The sequence below is a fragment of the Perca fluviatilis genome, chromosome 7, assembly GCF_010015445.1.
Source record: "Perca fluviatilis chromosome 7, GENO_Pfluv_1.0, whole genome shotgun sequence".
Lineage (NCBI taxonomy): Eukaryota > Metazoa > Chordata > Actinopteri > Perciformes > Percidae > Perca > Perca fluviatilis.
Window position 1 is genome coordinate 14,398,441 of NC_053118.1, and position 18,566 is coordinate 14,417,006.

Consider the following 18,566-nt stretch of genomic DNA (forward strand, 5'->3'; position numbering starts at 1 on the left):
GACAGAGAGGTTGATGATTCCTAAGTGAGCTGTGAAGTCATTGTTCATTCCCTTTATGACATTTTACATCTGCAACATGAAACTCAGAATCTTTGTCTTAAAGGTCCAATATGTAATATATTTACTGTAATAAATCTAAAAATGCCCCCAATGCGTCACCAGATATTAGGGAACAATGCTAAGTTGAAATACTTTCTTTTCTGACAACAATGCTAATGCCAGTATTTTTTCTCCTTTTTAAATTTCTGTTCCGTGACGGAATTTTTGTTTGTGTTTTGGCTTGTGTGTTGTTATCAACTATCCAATTTGACAGCCAGGCCGGGTTGCCACATAAACCTCTAAAAACGTAAACCCAGCGCGCTACAGCTGTAACGTTAGGACAGCAATTAAGGCAGCAAACAAACAAACAGGATCAACGCAGATAGATTCTATCCAACCTAAAAAACAGTTAACAGTTGCGTGACCAGAGACGTAACAAACCCGGGTAAATATTGGAGATGTATTTGAAAGCTGAAAACAGCTTAGAGCCCAAAAGGACGCTGAGTTGGCTAATTTCATCCTGAACAGGTAAGCATTATCTTCAGGCTAATTTATTACGGCTAAAAGGGACGGGCATTTTATGTAATTTCAACATTTGTGTACTCACATTGAATTATATAGCTAGAGTACCCGAGTTGGTTAATTGCAAAAACAATTGAGACACAGCGAGTAAAGTGATCCTGCCATGCTAACCCTGCTAACTGCTAACGTTACCGGAGGACCAGGCAAGCGGGCCACGAGAGCGGGGCTGTAAATCGGGAGGACTGTGAGTTTGCGGTGTGTTTAGTGATTGTTGCCATAATTCTAAGACAATAAAGTGTGTTCAGTCGGGTGGAGAGGACAGCAAGGTAGAGTTATTTTTAGCCGTTTCTACCATAGCTAATTCTAAGCCGAGGAAGTGTGTCTGTTCAGCGGGTTGAGAGGACAGCAAGGTTGTTGTGTTTTTAGCGGCTCCTACCGTAATTCTAAGCCGAAAAAGTTTGTCTGTCAGTTGGGTACAGAGCTCCGCGTGAGCACGGGCTTTTATGACTGTCAATACAGCCAGCATCTAACATTAGCTACTCCGCTGTGCTGTGAAGTAATGGCCTATGTGAGACAAGCGTCTAGATTGTACCGCAGTAACTATTTTAAACACTAGCTGTCAGTATTACATATTGCACCTTTAACTTTGGTCCTCATTTCAGCATTAGAGTCTAGCCTTTTGGTCAATGGTTGGGCTCCTGCAAGATCTCAAAGGTCAGCTGGGTGATGTGCCGCCATGCTTCTTGGACGTGTCTTGAGTCAGTTGTGAGTGCGCAGATGGCGAAACGCAGGACAAAGCGGCCAGAGAGCTGGCAAGGCACCAGGTGGATCTCTCTGCTCTTGGTGATCCTTTTAAGCAAGAGCTCGTTCAACCTATTGGAGCCCTGACAGGAAGGAAGGAAGACGTAAAGCTCATGTTGTTTGGATTTACAATAGCCAGGATTGTTGTCTTGCCTATACTAGTGTTCAGCAATGAGCAGAGGCCTGTACTACGAAGCAAGATTTGGTGTTAAAGAGCTAACCTAAGGTTCAACCCAGGATTTTCTGTACTACGAAGGTGGATTAGTTGTTACCGGGTTCAATCGCCGTGGTAACTTATGCTGAACACCTAACCTGGTCGGGAGCAGGTTAAGTTGGAAATCAGAGATCAACCGGTGTAAAAGCACCGCCTACTGACCAATCAATACTCAATTGATAACGGCGTCACCGTTCTTATAGAAGATCAGGCGGAGCTCGGTGCACAGAGAGAGAGAGAGAGAGAGAGAGAGAGAGTGAGCGACTGATGGGGAAGTGATATTGATCAGCGCTGGCTACTTTTTTGCTGGCTTTCCTCCTGTTTTAGGAAGCAGCGACTGTATTGCGTTTTGCCTGCAAAACTGTGTCTGTGTTCTTCATATATGTAGAATTATAATTTCCTCTTCTTATGTAAAATATGCTGTTCTAGTAGATGTTTGCAGTTGGTCGTACTGTGCAAACACCACCTCTTTTATGTGAACGTGCGCGCCGCTGGATTGGGAAACCCTGGGTTGACTCAACTAGTTGATAACCACCGTCATGACACGGGTTATGCGGGACCGCGGTTGTTAGGGTTAGTGAAGCCGGATAACTGAAAGAAATCCAGGGCATGTTGATCTTGATTCGTAGTACAGCCCTCTGGTTATTCTAGAATAATCATACCATGACTTTTAAGTAGGGATACTGTTTTTTTAAAGGCTGATACTGATACAGATTGTTAGTAGTTAATGAAACCGATGGCAGATATTTGAAAGTAAAAATTAAAATTCTGGAATGTTACAAACTCCAACACAAAACTTTTTTTAAAACGCTGTAAGCAATTATTTAATTTCAATATAATACACTGTAAAAGATAGTCAGATAGTGTTGTGGTTGGGACATTAAGTCAGACTCAGTGGTGAGTGAAACCGAAGCAGAGGGACAGACACATAGCTGTAGTAGCGCACTTTTTAATTAATTAACTTTCGGTTAACTAATCGGTTATCAGGCAAATAAAATGCTGATACAGATCATCTGCAAACCGCCTATAATCGGTCTATCCCTACTTTTAAGACAACTGCTTTTACATTGATTAAAATAAAGTGAGATCTTATATATCACATCACATGCAAAAACAAGCTACATTAATATATAAACCTTGCCCGTTGCTTCATGACTCACCTGCAACTAAGTTTCCAAGCCATTTGAATTTGAATAGGTAATGTGTTTAAGAAAGACTGGGCCAGTTCAATATGGAAATTCAGTATATGTCACCTTCTGATTCACCATATTTAACATTATTAATATAACTTCTAGGCCTTGGTTTTCCTCTGCCAATGAAAAAAACCATTGAACAAAGAACTTTTACAATTAACTTCTGCTGTGGCAGTCAAACCTCCTGTCTCAGATCTGTGGGTACATCTCTACTGTGAACTATCTACAGTGGGTATGAAATTGGTTTTACAGGGTAATGAAATTTCGTAAATGATCACACTGGATTTGTGACATTATCGTAGGTTTATAATGTTGGATGTTACCTTGAGCCTGAAGCAGACCAGTCCCATGATGACCTCGGCGCAGATCTCAAACCTCTTGTCTGCTCGTACCAGACTCTCAAACTCTTTGGCCAGGCCCACTTGCTGTAAAGAGAAGACATATATTATAATCTGCTATGACTCCTGCACTGTTTGTAAAATGTACCCAATGATATACGTTTGCATGTAAATAAAAGTACACTTGCACTGCTCTTAATTTCAACGTTTTAATTAGTCTGCAGAGATCTGAGAATTAGAGAATCTGCATAGTAAATGTAACAAGCAAGTGAAAGGGCAAAGGGTTATCAATGCAATTAATAAGTATAGTACTTAATATACAGTGTAACAGAGCATTTACTAGAAAAAAAATTACATTTCTGTTTTACCTCTGCAAGAAAACAGCAACTCTACTAAAGGTTGTAATTTCTATGACTTTCACAAGATGGCAGTGCTGAATCTATACATGGCGCAGTGCTTTCAGCCATATACTGTAGATCACAGGACTGTTCCCACTGATTCAGTCTGTACCTCTAGATGTAACCCCTTACTATGAACTCAGTAACCATGAAATAGTCTGTATCACAATCCTGCTCGCAGGAAATGTCATTGCACTCCTTTTTAAAGTACTTTTCAAATGGCAATGTACAATCAAACATACTCCAACAACCTAATTTATCCGCTTATGATCAAAGAGATGGGGAAACTGTAAACGTGCATCACAACTCCACTTTTCCTGTCTCTCTAATGAAGCCAAATACTGGCCTAAATGAACAACTGGTTGACCACCACATTGTTTCCTTATTCCCAGCCAGTAATTTACCTTCACTCAGAGGTCTTTACAAGCCAATATAATATAATGACCTCATTGTCTATTTGCCTAATTACTGTATGCTACAGTAGGTAGGACTCCCATTCCACATGCCTTTGTCATTAAAATGCTTAATTTTAAAACTTATTTTTCTCATGGGAGGATAATTTGTTAGTGTTTATAAAGAAAAAAGACAAAGTAGAATTTAAATGTGTTTTCCTCTGCTGGGAAAGAAGTTCACACATGCTGCATTTCCATTAAATATTGTCTGACAAGATTTAGTTACAAAGACCAAAACCACAGCTCAAGCTGTTCTATCTAATCTAGAGGACGGATGTACAGTATAATATAGTGTGTCATGGGTTGTGGCTGAAGGGATTGCTGCTGCTTCTGACACTTCATTTAAAATGGAGAGTAAACACAAAACAGGCTGATTTGATTGACAGAGCAGACTGGAGGCAGGAAGAGGAATATGAGGGGGAGAAGCGGGTAAAGCATGGAGAAAGAAACAGAAAGGGGAAAAGGATGGGCATCGGTGCAGAGGATGGACTTTGGAGGAGAAATGTAGGAAATCATAGCTATAAAAAGAAGATGCAGACCAGACATATGACTGACAGGATATGCTGATGGAGGCAAAGATGAGGGCAGTGAAGGGACTTTAGTGATAAGGAGGATTAGGTGGGGTGTGGCAGGGGAGGGAGGAAGGGGATACCATTTACCATAAAGACCAGGCATATGTGATCATCAGAAGAGTGTTTTTTTTTTCCCCAGTAAGGAAAGGGGAAGCCAGAATGCTCAGCACTGTTCTAATCATTTAGCCATTTATAATCAAGTCAGGATTTGGATTAAGTTAGTAATACTACAGGATTACCACACTGATAATGCTAATAGCAAATGGGGTGTTTTTTGAATGGCTAACACACATTTTGTAGAATAATTCTTCATTTTCCCAAAACTGCAAACATAAAACCAACGCCTCACTGTTCTCTGGACAAACATCAGACTTTTAACACAAAATGAAACACTGTACTGCTATATAAATTTAACTTTGTCTTTTAATGTGTCATTAAGACCATTGCATGCCTACAAACACCACTTAAAACCATTATGCACTGGCTAGAGAAATAAAAAAATACTATTGTAACAGTCATGAATCAACACTACGTATAAACTGAATTTACTAAAATCTATCAGAGTGAACAGATTTTAATTTCAGCCAGGAATATATGGGCAGAGATACATAGTGGACTGTTCAGTTGGTCTCCTACCTTGCGTATATAAGCCTGCAGGCCTTGAATTCCATAAATACGGAAGACAAACCACATCTTTAGTGAGCGAAATCTTCTTCCGAGTGGAATCCCCCAATGCTGCAGGACAGAGGAGAGTGGTTATAGCTTTAACCTCTGCAAGTTCAACTAACTGAGATTATTAGATTTTTTTGTGTGCAAATTATAGGAAATGAATAATAAGGATTAATCTTACCCGGTAATCTGTGATCATACCTGTTAAAAGAAAAAACAATTCAGGAATCAGTCAGTCAATCACACACTAATAGTGTACATTGTTAATGCAGGTTTTTCAAGCTATTTTATGGTCAGCGTGTCCTCTCATCATTAAATTCTAATAAAATATAATACAATTACAAAAGCAATTTCTTCTGATTGTAAAACAACAGACTAGAGAGAAAACAACAACTTGCACCGATAAAATTTAATCAACAAAGCTCTAAAATTGAACATTATTAGCTTCAGAAAATGATCTATTGTAAAGCTGTTGTATTTGGGATTGCCTTCCACTGTCCAGGTGTTGCTGCCACTGCGCCCACCCACCCCCATCAGTCCACACAGACCACTGCCTACAGATAGCTCATCTCCACAGAATGGAGGCCAGTGTTAGCTGGTGCTAATAACCACTAATTAGATTGAAGAGCCCAGATTGTGTGAGCGAAAGGCTTTTGTAAGGTGCCTCACTGTGGTGGGAGGTAGCTGTTTGTCTTTTCTCTCTGTCTGTTGGTCTGTCAGACAAATTATAGGGCAGCTCTGAGCCCATCTGCAAACTACAGGAGCATGTACACCAGCACACACAGGCACTGAATCATATTATGGGATTTTTGTCAAGTAAAGTCTGATTCATTTTCTTTTGGATGATGGATTTGATGTTAATGGGGTGTATTAATTAAATTAGGTCACAGATACAGTAAATCAGCTTAACTTCAGATAGGATAGAATTGTAAAATAAAGCTGACTCAGAGAAGCCAACATGTATACTCTCTCTCTCTCTCTCCATCTCTCTCTCTCTCTTTATCTATCTCTCTCCCTCTCTCTCTGTCTCTCATTCTTTTGTGTTACTTCTAACAAACCATTAAGTGATATTTTGACTCACTGTGAGAAAAACACGTACAACATTTCAGACTTCCCAGTATTCCTGTTGAAGATTGGACTATAGTGCATTAGAGGATGGATACCCGAACAGAGCCGGGTTCAGACAGATATTTAGAAATTATGTTTGGGTTCGGGCTTGGTCACATCAGTGGGATAAGTCATTGAACATTTTAAATTTAAAAAAGCTTATTATGTAAGTGCGTGCCTGTGTTAACGTGCGCTTGTTGCCCCGTGTGCGCTGATGTGCTCATCTGTTGACATTTCCGAATGCCTTCCTACAGTTGCTTAATAAAAGCGGGTTTTGCACACAAACAAACGTGTACATGTGTCATTAGTATGAGAACAAAATGAGATTTTAACTGTGTCAGGCTTGGGTCGGGCTCGGACATAAATATCTTAATGCCTGTCGGGCTCGGGCCGGGTTCAGTTACTGCTCTGTCGGACGTGGGCCGGGCTCGGACAGAAAAATTTGGCCCGATCCGCACTCTATAGTGCATGTATAGCCTTCTTAACGACCAAATGCAGTTCCATCTGCCATACAACATTGCCAACTAAACATTAAGACTGTAGCTAGTGCTTTGAGATTTGGAAAGCTGCCCATAGAAGTTCTCGCTAATTGGCTGTGTCCTAGCCTATTCGGTGCTTTCATAATGCAGTAAACACCCCCATGAATCTCTGCCGCAGTCCAGGAAGGAAATGGTGTGGCCGTGTTGCTACGAGATCAATTAAAGGATAGAGGCACTTCAAATCCACGGAAAGACCCCAGACTTTACTATTCAAATATCACAATTTGAGTGAGAGTGAGTGTTTGCTCTGTCTTCTCCCATCTCTCAAAGGTCCTCCCTCTCAAGGTCTAAAACTCACAAACATAGATGCACATAAGCACTCACACACACACACACACACACACACACACACACACACACCTGTCTGGCTGTCACACAGTCATCTTCATGTCTGTGATTAGCCGTTGGTGCAATGCTTCAGCAGTTGAATCGGAAATTGAATGGATTGGATGGATTTTTGGCTCAGATGGGCACACTAACCACCTTCCTCCTAACAATGTGAACAGTAAACAAAGTCCCAACTGCAGACCCCAGATCCATCCAACCTAATCTGTGATCATTGATTCAAATACTTTAATAGAAATTACTATTTACCTGACTCCTGGTTTTCGTGTTTCAGGTAGAGGGGTTCCATCTTAAAGGCTCCAATGAGATCCTGTCTCTTCTTCACCCTGTTGATAGGTGTTGAAAAACAAATCTTCACACCAAATATCCCCATACAATTTAATGATGCAAAAAAAATCTTTTACAATCATATGTTATGTAATTTGTCATTGAAAATGGTGGTTTTTGCTTAGTCAAACATGATTATGGTCCTTTTAATATAGATTTGACACATTATACAGTATGTTTAATACTAGTTTAGTGTCCCCCATATATTTTACATTTGACATGTATGTCATAAAATACTATACTTTAATGCACTACACTAATAATAATTAGTATGTTGTACTGCACAAGACAAGGTAGCATATTCTGTAGTGTATTAAATATCTATGAAAATGTGTCACAAGTAGGTTGAACAAAAGCTCTTACTAAATTGTAACCAATGAAATATATAAAAATGTTTTGGGGATAAAGTAACTAACACAGTAACAGTTATGCATGTGCCAGACAACTATAACATAAAGATATCTCAATGGCAACAGGTATCACTGACTAGCAATGTTCATCACTCAACTGATGTACATTGCTGGGATAAAGCCTGACATTCCCTTCCTCTATCTCTGCTATTTATTTAGCAAGGGCACCGTTGCTGCATCCGGGGGTTAGGTCAATTATTAGTTTAAAGAAATACAAACAAGCTAGAGTGTTTTTTCCTTTATCCCAGAATAGATAACCGGTGTAGCCAGACCATACTCCAGTGCTGTGGAGATTGGTCTGGCAATGCAAGACCAGTAGCGAGTGATAGACTGAGCCAGAGGGGACGGAAAATGGTTTAAGAACACCTGTTGAGGTTTGAAACACCTCCGTTTCCATCTTATACAGAGCATGTCTCGTTTTGTTTGCTGCTGACAGAAGGGGCAGATGGGAGGCGTAGTTCTATTTTTACTGTGCAAATGATTTAGGTGTAGATGGATATCAGTTTTAAATGGACTGCTCATTGTTACTTTATGGGACCATGAGTCATTCTGAGGTAAATTAGTAAATAATCTGACAAATCACAAAAGACAGAAGGTGCTAGAAGCTGAAAAAAAAGTATAACTATTTTGTTTAACAGGTCTTTGTGTCCCACCCACGGTATATAGACATACAAAACATACCACATTGCAGAGCAGTCAAAGTTGATTAAAAGCCATTTGTGTGGGTTGAAGTTGAAAGAGTCTGCGAACTTTAAAAGAAACAAGAAAAAAATAGTAATTAAGCATTTTTGTTTGATGTCTTTCTGAAATGGAAGGTATGAAATAACAAAAATGAACACAAAACATTCATGATTTCATTAAATATCAGTGGCTTTCAGTGAGATCTGCATATACTGCTGCATATTTTGGGAACATCTAAGCCCAAAGGAAAATCAAAAATAATGAGTCATATGCTGTGTTTTGGCCAAAACACACACCATAATACATATTTATTTACCATTAGTGACACAGAGACAACCTTTTTACCAACAGCACTATCTGGACTGAAGCAGGCACAATTTATTTGAAATGCAAAAGAGGAACATCCAGCCAACAGCTTGCAGAGCACAAGGAAAATAACCCTTTCCTGGCAGGGTGTATTCAAAGAGAAACAAACCTTTCCTAATCTGTTCTCATCTGATTGTGGGCTATCTTTTTTAATATCCTTTTCTCTACCTCCACAAATGCAATAACACAGCGTAGAGAGACAATGTGAGACAGACTCCTGGCTGACAGTTGCCATGCTGACTGATTCAAAGGGGGCTGGCTGCCTGCTCGCCAATCACTCATATCCTAGCAACCAACCCTCCAGCAGGGCTGCACTCTCATCCAAAAAGAATGGGTTCCCTCATAATGTCCTTGTCCATTCATTTCCATAGACCTTGTAATGCTTTAAAGTTTAATACTATGACTACAGTAAGTTTGTGGACTTAATGAGTAATCCCCTCTCCACTTCCTTAAAGATTGTCCCTGAATATAAAATTCCCATTGCATCGAAGAAATACTAGAAAATGTCAATTTGATTAGGAGAGGAAAATGTGTTACTGTACATATCTAATAGCAATTTTCAGATGAAACAACAGTTGGTCCTTCTACAGTCAGTTCTGTTTTCGCTGTCGCCCCACCAACATTGTTTGAACTTGTGTCTAACAAACAGTGATATATAAAGGTCTAACACTGCCTCAGGAAATTGCTCTGTCCTTATCTCTGCGTCTCTGCACAGCTCGGGGAGCAACCGCTGCCTCGGCAGCCTCAAAAAGCAGATTGATGCTCCTGCCCTAATGCCGATTGTTCGGCCTATTACTCACTCTTGCATGCTTCCTCCTTGACATTAACGTTATGCCATTTTCAAACAGAAACAAAGCAGCTGGATATAATCAGTATGCAGTTAGTGTTTCCTTTCATAGATGCTATGAGAGATATTTCACAACCAATTGAACAGAAATAAGTTCTCTTGTCATTCAACAGCAACGTGTATCTATGCAGGCGGATGCACACTTGAAGTTTTTGACCACCATGATCAAGCTTAAAATCCTATCATGTCAAAACTTTGTCACCAAAATACCTATTGTGTTATGGTGTTCATACAATATGTGAACATGAATGCTTGCATATTTTAACACACCTCAACGCCATTCAACAAAGGCCTAAATTCTGGACAGATGAATGCACTCCCTGCATACGCTGCATCAATGTGCATCCACATGTTTTCCTTATTACCTGGAACGGACAAGAAGCAGAGAGGTTATTAACATCTGCAAAATAATTAGTTTTGTCAATCAAGATTTAATAACGGTATAAAACTATGATGCATGACTTTCAAATACAGAATCATAACACATTCATTTATTAATTGAAGTTCTTTATTTTTAGCTGGGTTTAATTGAGGGTCGTTACTACTGAATACTGGATATTTGGAAAACTGAATGCATCATTTTTGTTTGTTTCTCAATCACACACACTCAAGCGGCATACTTGGTTGCAGGATAGGAGTTTCTTACATACATCCTGACTCCCTTTTGATCTGGATTTCCTTTCCAAACAACCTGCTTCTTCTTAAGTCAAAGTGTGTGTGTTGTAGAGCTAACAAAGCCAATAGGGCTTTACAATCCTTTCCCTGTTGTAAAACTAAATAAAAATCAAGTGTTTGCTGACGCAACAGTTGACTCACATATGGGCCCCAGCTCAGTGATATGATCAAAGGCACATGATGCCGTGGTGCCAAGGGTCGCACAAAACTGAAAGACACAAGCAGACAAATCACTAACACCCTGAGGTACTTTGTTACCTGTGCCATTTTCTATTTTCACTGTGACAACAATATTAACAGTTAGATCTTAATAAGTTTGTATAAGAAAATACAAATTCACAGTCATTGCAGCTACTGTAACATATTGCTTTAGTATAAGCAGACACAGACATACATTTTTTTTTGTATTTAAACTTAGATCTGGATATCACTTTCAATACACACAGATGATTCAGAAAAGCTGGACCATTCAGCCTCGTGAATATTGTTCACTGATAATGATCTGTGGGTCCAGCTGAGACAGGGATTATTGTCCTTAACCAGATAGACATACATTAGGTTCAGCACAAACAATGTTATCCTTCAGCAGGAGCCTCAGGGTGTGCACAGAAGCATCACACACATTGTATGGTTGTAGCTCTCAACTTAGCGAGCAGCTGTGTAGGTGGTTGTATTTACATGTGAAGCAAAAGCAATTCAATGACTCTGCTATGGATGGAGGGAGGGATGGATGCTGATTGTTCTTACATAGAAAGGAATAAGTCCATCTGCTTTGTCCTCTTCCAGCATTTTCTTAAACATGCCTCCACCGACAGCATAGTTGTTGTCTGTTGGAACCTTCTTCATCATCACTCCTCCAATCAGAGAAGCACGCTCCACTGAGCAATGAGCCTTTGGAGGAAAGATATGCAATATTTGTGAGAAATGCAATGTAAGTAAGTTTTTAGATCACAGGGTTAAATCACCTCCCGCTTTTGGTAAGAAGATAAATCTTAACTGCTAATTTCATATTCATATATACTGAATGCTTTTATATGGTGAAATTATTATCATTTAGGATGGGATTGTATTCATGTCAAACCTTATCAAAACGTAAACCATAAAATGCAAGTATTCAAAGTCAAAAAAACATTTTTAATTACAGTCAGGACTTTTAGTCAACTAAAAAGCTACACTTTTATTACAATTACTGCTGGAAGATAAGAGCCTGCACCAACCTCAGAGCACTGATGATATATTTCTGATCATCTACAATAGAATACTATGCAAAAAGAAATTCAAACATACTTTAGACGTGTACATCAGGATATATTAGAATGGTGTTCTTCTGTAAAAATGCAACAAACTGCTCTCCCTGTAAAGGTCTGTGTGGCCCTCAGGCAACTCCCTAACCCAATCACAGAGTCAGCCTGGTATTAAACCTGATCAGAGCAACTGCCTCGCTGAACCTCTGTCTCATTAAATCACTGAAAATCGATTACGCTGTATCTGAGGTAACCTTTAATTTATCATTTTACATGGACAACTTGTTGAGTCAGACCGTTTACACAAGTCAACATATTTGCAGATATAAATCTTGCCTGGGTAACTTGGCAAGCAGTTTAGTAAATCTAAATTTAGTAATATCTAAAAATTTAGTAATATCTAAAAATAGTAAATAATAAAATTGTATGTGTAAAGTCAGAAATGTGGGTCAGTTTTAGGAATCAGAGTTAGCTTGTACATTAAACAGGACATATGTAAGTTTGGAAATGTCTTATGTGCTTACTTGCTCTGAGGTGTATGCCACCAGTTTGGAGAGGATTTCAGCCTCTGATTTTTCCGGGTTGGAGGCCTGAACCCGTCGGACTGCTTTACAGCGGGCAGCGAGCAGGCTCATCAGGGTTGCCTCACTGGCCGTGCTCTGTTGGAGAATTAAAGGGAACTTGTCAATGCATTTCCACTGTTGTGGATTTAAATCAAACTTAAATGGTGCCTGTACTTACAAAAGCAAAAATCAAATAGATATTTGAATCTTTCATAAGGTAAGCAGCCCTGATTTGTTACAATGGGCTGTTGTTTAGTGTTGCCAGGGTTCGGGAACAGTATTGTTTCAGCTACTGCCAATTTCTTGGTTAATAAAGCTGGGGCTGCTGCAGCCAAAATGATCTTGTGAACAACTTAATCTAGGTGTGAATCAAACCATGATTCAATAACTGCATGGTCTATTCTTGCTTGAAATATATCCGGAAACAAATTTTTGGAAAGTTAGGTTTGATCTTGGTGTGTACAGAAGAACTGCTGTGGTTTTCTAGCTTTAGGACCTGAATCACAATTTCCATTATGGTGGATTTATCCAATCAGTCAGGAAGAGTTCATGTTGATTTTTCAGCAAAGAGCAGTAATTGTCAAACATCTGTTGGTTGGCCTAAAAGCCATTGAAATAGGGTGATTGCGACTGACTGCTGTTTTCCGGCATTTAGGCCCATATTTATGATAATTTTGACGCTTTTTTCTATGATGACTAAAATCTTTTTTGCCGACTTTTTGGGGGCTTTATGAGACCCAAACTATAAGTGAGAAAGCTATATGAGACATGCAATAATACAGTAGAAATATTTGACTTTTTCTCTTAAATAAAAGCATGTCAATAAACTATACATGTCTGGCCCTTGATGTGATCCTCATTTTCCAGTCTGGCCCTTAGTGAAATTGAGCTTGACACCCCTTCTATAAACAGAATATAGTGTGGATACAATTGGCATTTTAATGTATGTGTAAACATTATGTTGTTGTTGATTGTGTGATCTTTATCTTTATGGCAGCATGGTGGCTCAGTGGTTAGCACTGTCGCCTCACAGAGTACTAAGATTCGATCCCTGGTCAGCAGTGTTGTGCCTGAACCCGTTCATTGAACTCGTTCATTCTGGTGTCTGTGAACGGCACGCTCTCTCAGTTTAACTTCATTTAATAGGGTGCCAGATTTCTATAGAGCCTTCCAGGCGAAAATCCGGCTAAAACACACCATAAACAGGCCTTAATATGTAGCGGAAAAAACACCCAATCTGGCAACACCAGCCACCAGTGTCGCACCGCCGCATGCGTCATCAAAACACGACAGCAGCATGGAGGCGACAAAGCAGCAAGGAGGCGTCATATGATCATTTAAACGAGTTTTCTGTGCAAACTTTGCCCGCCGGCTTTCAAAAAGAAAATCCGCACTTCAGTCACATCCACAGCAAACCTGAAACGGCACATTGAACTGATTGGATATGAAGATGAAATCTGACGCATTGTTTCAGTGTTAAAACTGATAAAATAATTGCTGTCTGTGGTTCTATATGGGCTGTGGCAATAATTTTTAAAAAATAATAGCTCGCAGCAACATATGAAAAAAAAGAACTATGAACTCATTTTTGGAACTGTGAACTTAATTCAAAAATGTTGAAGTATGAACTATGAACTGAACTAGTTCATTTTAAGATTTGTGAACTGAACTTTGAACTAGTTCATGTAGAAAGTGAACTTTCCCGACATTGCCAGTCAGGATCCCACTGTTCACATGGGTCTCCTCTCACCACAAAAAACATGTATGTAGAATGTGTAATGTGCATCTAGGCTAGTGCTCCTGTCAGTGCCCCTTGACCAAAAAGGCACTTGCAAAAAGAACTAGAGTTGGTCCCTGGGCGCCCGCGGCTGCCTACTGCTTCTATGTATATGATGGGTAAAATGAAGAGATCAAATTTGATTTCTCTGTGTATGCTTAGAAAGGACAATAAACGAACCGTTAACTTTTAATTGGCAGGTGTAAACTTAATGGGACAATAGATTAATCAAAAGATTATTTTCTATTTTAGCTTTCTCTTATGAACTTTGTTGCTAGCTTATAATGTGTGTGTTCCTATTGATGGATAATACAATTACGCACAAAGCTTTTGCCACACACACACACACACACACACACACACACACACACACACACACACACACACACACGGTGGACATTTAAGTCAACATTTGTGCTGTTCGATATTGCCTTTGATTTGAACGCTCTGACACCTCCATATCCTCATTAGAGAAGAAAATCACTGTCGTTGAGTCATCACCCAGCCAGCCTGATACAGAGAGAATTGTTTGAGGCAACAAAATTAAGTGAAGCGTGGCTTCTAAGGTATTTGGAGGCATTGCCACAAGAAAGTCAATGAAATGTTCAAATCATTCAATCAATAAGCGCACATCGCTTACCAGACAAGCAGGCTAATATAATGTAGGTTATGTCAAAACAAATGCAGACGCAGAGTAAAATTAAGATGATTTTTAAGCGCCTAGGGATCCACGTCAGAATGGATCAATCAACCAACATATTCATCAAATCACTGTGATTAACAAGGCATAAATAAAAGAACCGTTTAAAAAAAGAGAAACTGCATGTTCGTGTCTTTAACATCTTACGTAGAAGCAACTGTAGAATTGCACACTATCATTTTTATCTCTGATGATTTAATCAATTAGACTGTAATCTTCTGTCATTTGGAATTAATGTTAATCATAGACAAAGTGTCTTTTTCTGCCATCTAAATCCAATGACTCACACACCAGTAAAAAGGGAAAATCTAAGGTCACTAGAAGGGTCTTTTTGAAACCATCCCATGTCCCTTTTGTGTTGGTAAGGTTTATAATAATAGGCTGGCAATGTGCTGTCACAACACTCATTAGCCTTGCTGCAGCGAGAAGAGCCCCATTCGTTGCCATAGTGAGCTGGTAAGCTGCACTTAAAAAGGAGAGTGGCAAGACAGAAACAAAAACATGATGAGCCAGATGAGCACACACACACACACACACACACACTCACTCACTCACTCACTCTCACTCAGGTGGTCACAAAAGAAGAGGCATGAAATGATCTATCGTCAGAGTGCACTCTTATGCTCCACTACTCACCATCTGACGAACACACACAGACACACACACACATATATATATACTATATTATATATATATATATATATATATATATATATATACATATATCAACACTGTCAACTCTGTCTGCCTGTGAGTGACGCATTAAAAGGCAATTTCCTGCGATTTTCAGCTGGTGTGAACCAGGGAGAGAATAAGATCACAAATCAATACTACACAATTGCTGATAAATATGGTTTCAGGCACTCAGTTGTGAGTCATGGTTCCTATGCCTATACAATTTGAGCCTTTGACTTGGCTTTACACACAAACCATGGAAGAGTATAATGTGAGCAGAAGTTGGTTTTGGCTCCTTGGACTGCCTGCAGGGAGGCATAAAGACACACAAAAGACACTCACCTGGATGACACCTCCTCCGTGGCCATGAGTCCCAGCTATAAAATGCTCAGGCAGGTTCAGCATCTTCCCCAGCCAATCTAGCATCACTGTCTCCAGCTCTGTGCAGACTGGGCTGGAAGCCTGAAAACACATACCCAAAATACAAACAAAAATCTAATTTGTGTTTGCATATAAATATGATTTTTTTTAAAGAATTTTTTTAAAGAGTCAGATACTGAGACACAGCAAAGTGTTTGTTACCCAGGAGAATCCAATACAGCCTATGGCGCCACACAGCATGTCAGCCAACAGGGCAGGGTAAGAGTTAGCAGCTGGAAAGTAGGCAAAAAAGTATGGGCTGTGCCAGTGGGTGACCTGCAAAAACATAAAACATGCACCTACAGTACTTAATTAATCTGAAAACAAGCTTAGTATGTCCTTAGGAACATGGGTTGAAAAATTATTGTTTACTATATTACAGTTTTGGCAATAGTGAACAATGCTCCTCACTTTCAGCAGAGGTGGTTTACTGCCGGAGACCCCTGAAGGTGTTTTCACTGACTTACACTTCTGCTGTTGTGCCCCATGTGGTTTATTTCTATGTTGCATAGCATACTTTTCCTGCCAAACTCCATTTCTGTGTTCATATTCCTTCACTGCAGCGTCATTGTGTGTGTAGTTGCATTTTAGTATGACATTGTTGTGTCTTTCTTTACTAGTGGAGATAGTAATAAATGTTTGTCACTATACGTATGTTTCCTTTTTCATCGTTCGACTCAAGTCCACCTTAATAATTCTGATTAACGTTATATTTCCCCAAACTGAGCTTATCTTCTCTACACTAATCTCAATGAATTACACTGTCAGAAGAGCACAGGAGAGTCTGTGCATCTAAAATGCCTTTATGTGCATCAAAAATCCACAAAAGTATAAGCTCACCCCTGGCATTATAACCCTCTCCACATCTTTAATAATATCATCATAATTGTCAGGCTCCAGTGGGGCTTCAGTGGGGATCAGGGAACGAAGATACCCTGGTTCCACATCAGGGTAGACCGGTCGCTGTTCGATGTTCTCCAGGTAGTTGGCCACATAGTCCACCATCTCCCTCCCTCTGCGTCGAAACTCTTCTGCATCCATGGTACGACTGGAAAACAGCACAGAAACACTTCATCTCTCAAGCACTATGTTATTAATACTTTAATTGGTTGAATGTGACTTAATAATGACTTCTTACATAAAATGCCACCACAGAGTGTAACCTTTGATCTCGCTGGTAGGAATGAGCTAATCATTGTTTTATTAAACAGCTTCACGATGCCAACTGATTTTTTTTTTTTTTTTAAATGTTATTGATTTAAATCCCATGAAAACAATACATAATTCAACAGAAGAAGTTTTTTTTGCCATTGGAGACATTTGCCTCATATAATCCAATTTCACTCAGAGAACACATTTACAATGGTTGGTTACATATTACACACACACACACACACACACACACACACACACACACACACACACACACACACACACACACACACACACACACACACACACACACACACACACACACACACACACAGCCTAAGCCATGCTCCTTGACACAGTTTGTATAAGCTGGAACAATTTAAATGAATGCATGAACCTGTGACCCTCTTACTAACACATTAAGCCAGTCTAATCATAGCTTAGTTCCTTTCACTTTGTGGACTGACATGAACAGAAAAACTTGGTAGCAAAAAGCATTTCCACATCTAAAACAAGTTTATAGTCTACTTGTTTAGACTGTTACACACTCATTCTCTCATAATGCAATCTGCAAAAGGACAATTTCAGTAAGCCTCATCAACATCTACATACAACTTAATGAATGAAGGAAAGACTCAGTAACATTTTGAGCCCATTGAAAAACTGCAAGTGCAAACCAGGAACATTCTTCAATACATTGAAGAACAAAGCTGTTGCTGTCTTACAACCATAAATTCATCAGAATGTAGAAAAGGCGTTAAAAATTATTACCATACAAATACTGACACAGTGCTTATTAAAATGGCACAACATATGAACATTGCCCCTTGCTCTACACTAGTGCCTTGTCATTCAACAAGTGTTTAACGCTGCATGTCTCTTTTGCTTGTTGAGGAGAGCCCTTATCCTTAGCCTTATCTCAAATAGGATTAGACAGGTTTGTATGTGTGTGTGTGTGTGTGTGTGTGTGTGTGTGTGTGTGTGTGTGAGAGAGAGAGAGCGTGCATACTTACATTTTCAAATTAGAGCTTCAGATGGTGGCTCTCCTCTTCTTTAGCGTCCACAGACAGACAGACCGACAGGCAGGCACGTGGTGAGTGTGTTTGTGTGTATAAGCAGGACAAGAGACATTTGCTCCTTTTATCTTGCTACTAACCACCCCCACCCTACCATTCGCCACTAGGCCAGCCAATGGGAACAGGGCTCATGGCCAATACAAGGAATGATTGATTCCTGAAGCTGTGCTTCCGTACACACACACACACACACACACAAACACACACACTGCACAGTAATATTTGTGCACAGATAGACATAGCATTAAAATAATCTGGCTACACCAAGAAAAAAAATACTTGAATGATAATCAAGGGAACCATATTATTAGCAAAGATATAACAGTATTAGTAAATATTTTATAAACTGTATCTTGCTTGTCAAACTCAGACTAAGAACTCACTATTAGAACCACCAATATAATATATTAACCCTTGTGTCGTCTTTAACCCTTGAGAGAGATTATCTATTGATTGATGGAATA

At 39.5% G+C, this 18,566-nt stretch overlaps 1 protein-coding gene across 1 annotated transcript; it reads right to left on the reverse strand.

The window, feature by feature from the left end:
- Positions 1–1,105: 1,105 nt before the first annotated feature.
- ddc (dopa decarboxylase) lies at positions 1,106–18,177 on the reverse strand. Its single transcript, XM_039806765.1, has 14 exons — positions 18,040–18,177; positions 16,715–16,922; positions 16,037–16,150; positions 15,797–15,916; positions 12,264–12,398; positions 11,243–11,386; positions 10,637–10,703; positions 10,091–10,185; positions 8,608–8,675; positions 7,439–7,515; positions 5,380–5,399; positions 5,166–5,264; positions 3,093–3,194; positions 1,106–1,445 (listed from the first exon to the last, which is right to left on the reverse strand). The coding sequence occupies exons 2-14, from the start codon at positions 16,913–16,915 to the stop codon at positions 1,245–1,247; spliced, it is 1,443 nt and encodes a 480-aa protein (XP_039662699.1). The 5' UTR covers positions 16,916–16,922; positions 18,040–18,177; the 3' UTR covers positions 1,106–1,244.
- Between the last annotated feature and the right edge of the window lie 389 nt (positions 18,178–18,566).

Coding starts and splice junctions, on each gene's coding strand:
- ddc (XM_039806765.1), bottom strand. CDS start 16,915: ATGGATGCAGAAGAGTTTCGACGCAGAGGGAGGGAGATGGTGGACTAT. Junction 16,151..16,714: donor AGAGGGTTATAATGCCAGGG/GTGAGCTTATAC, acceptor ATGTTTTTGCAG/GTCACCCACTGGCACAGCCC. Junction 7,516..8,607: donor TTTGACTGCTCTGCAATGTG/GTATGTTTTGTA, acceptor ACCTATCAACAG/GGTGAAGAAGAGACAGGATC.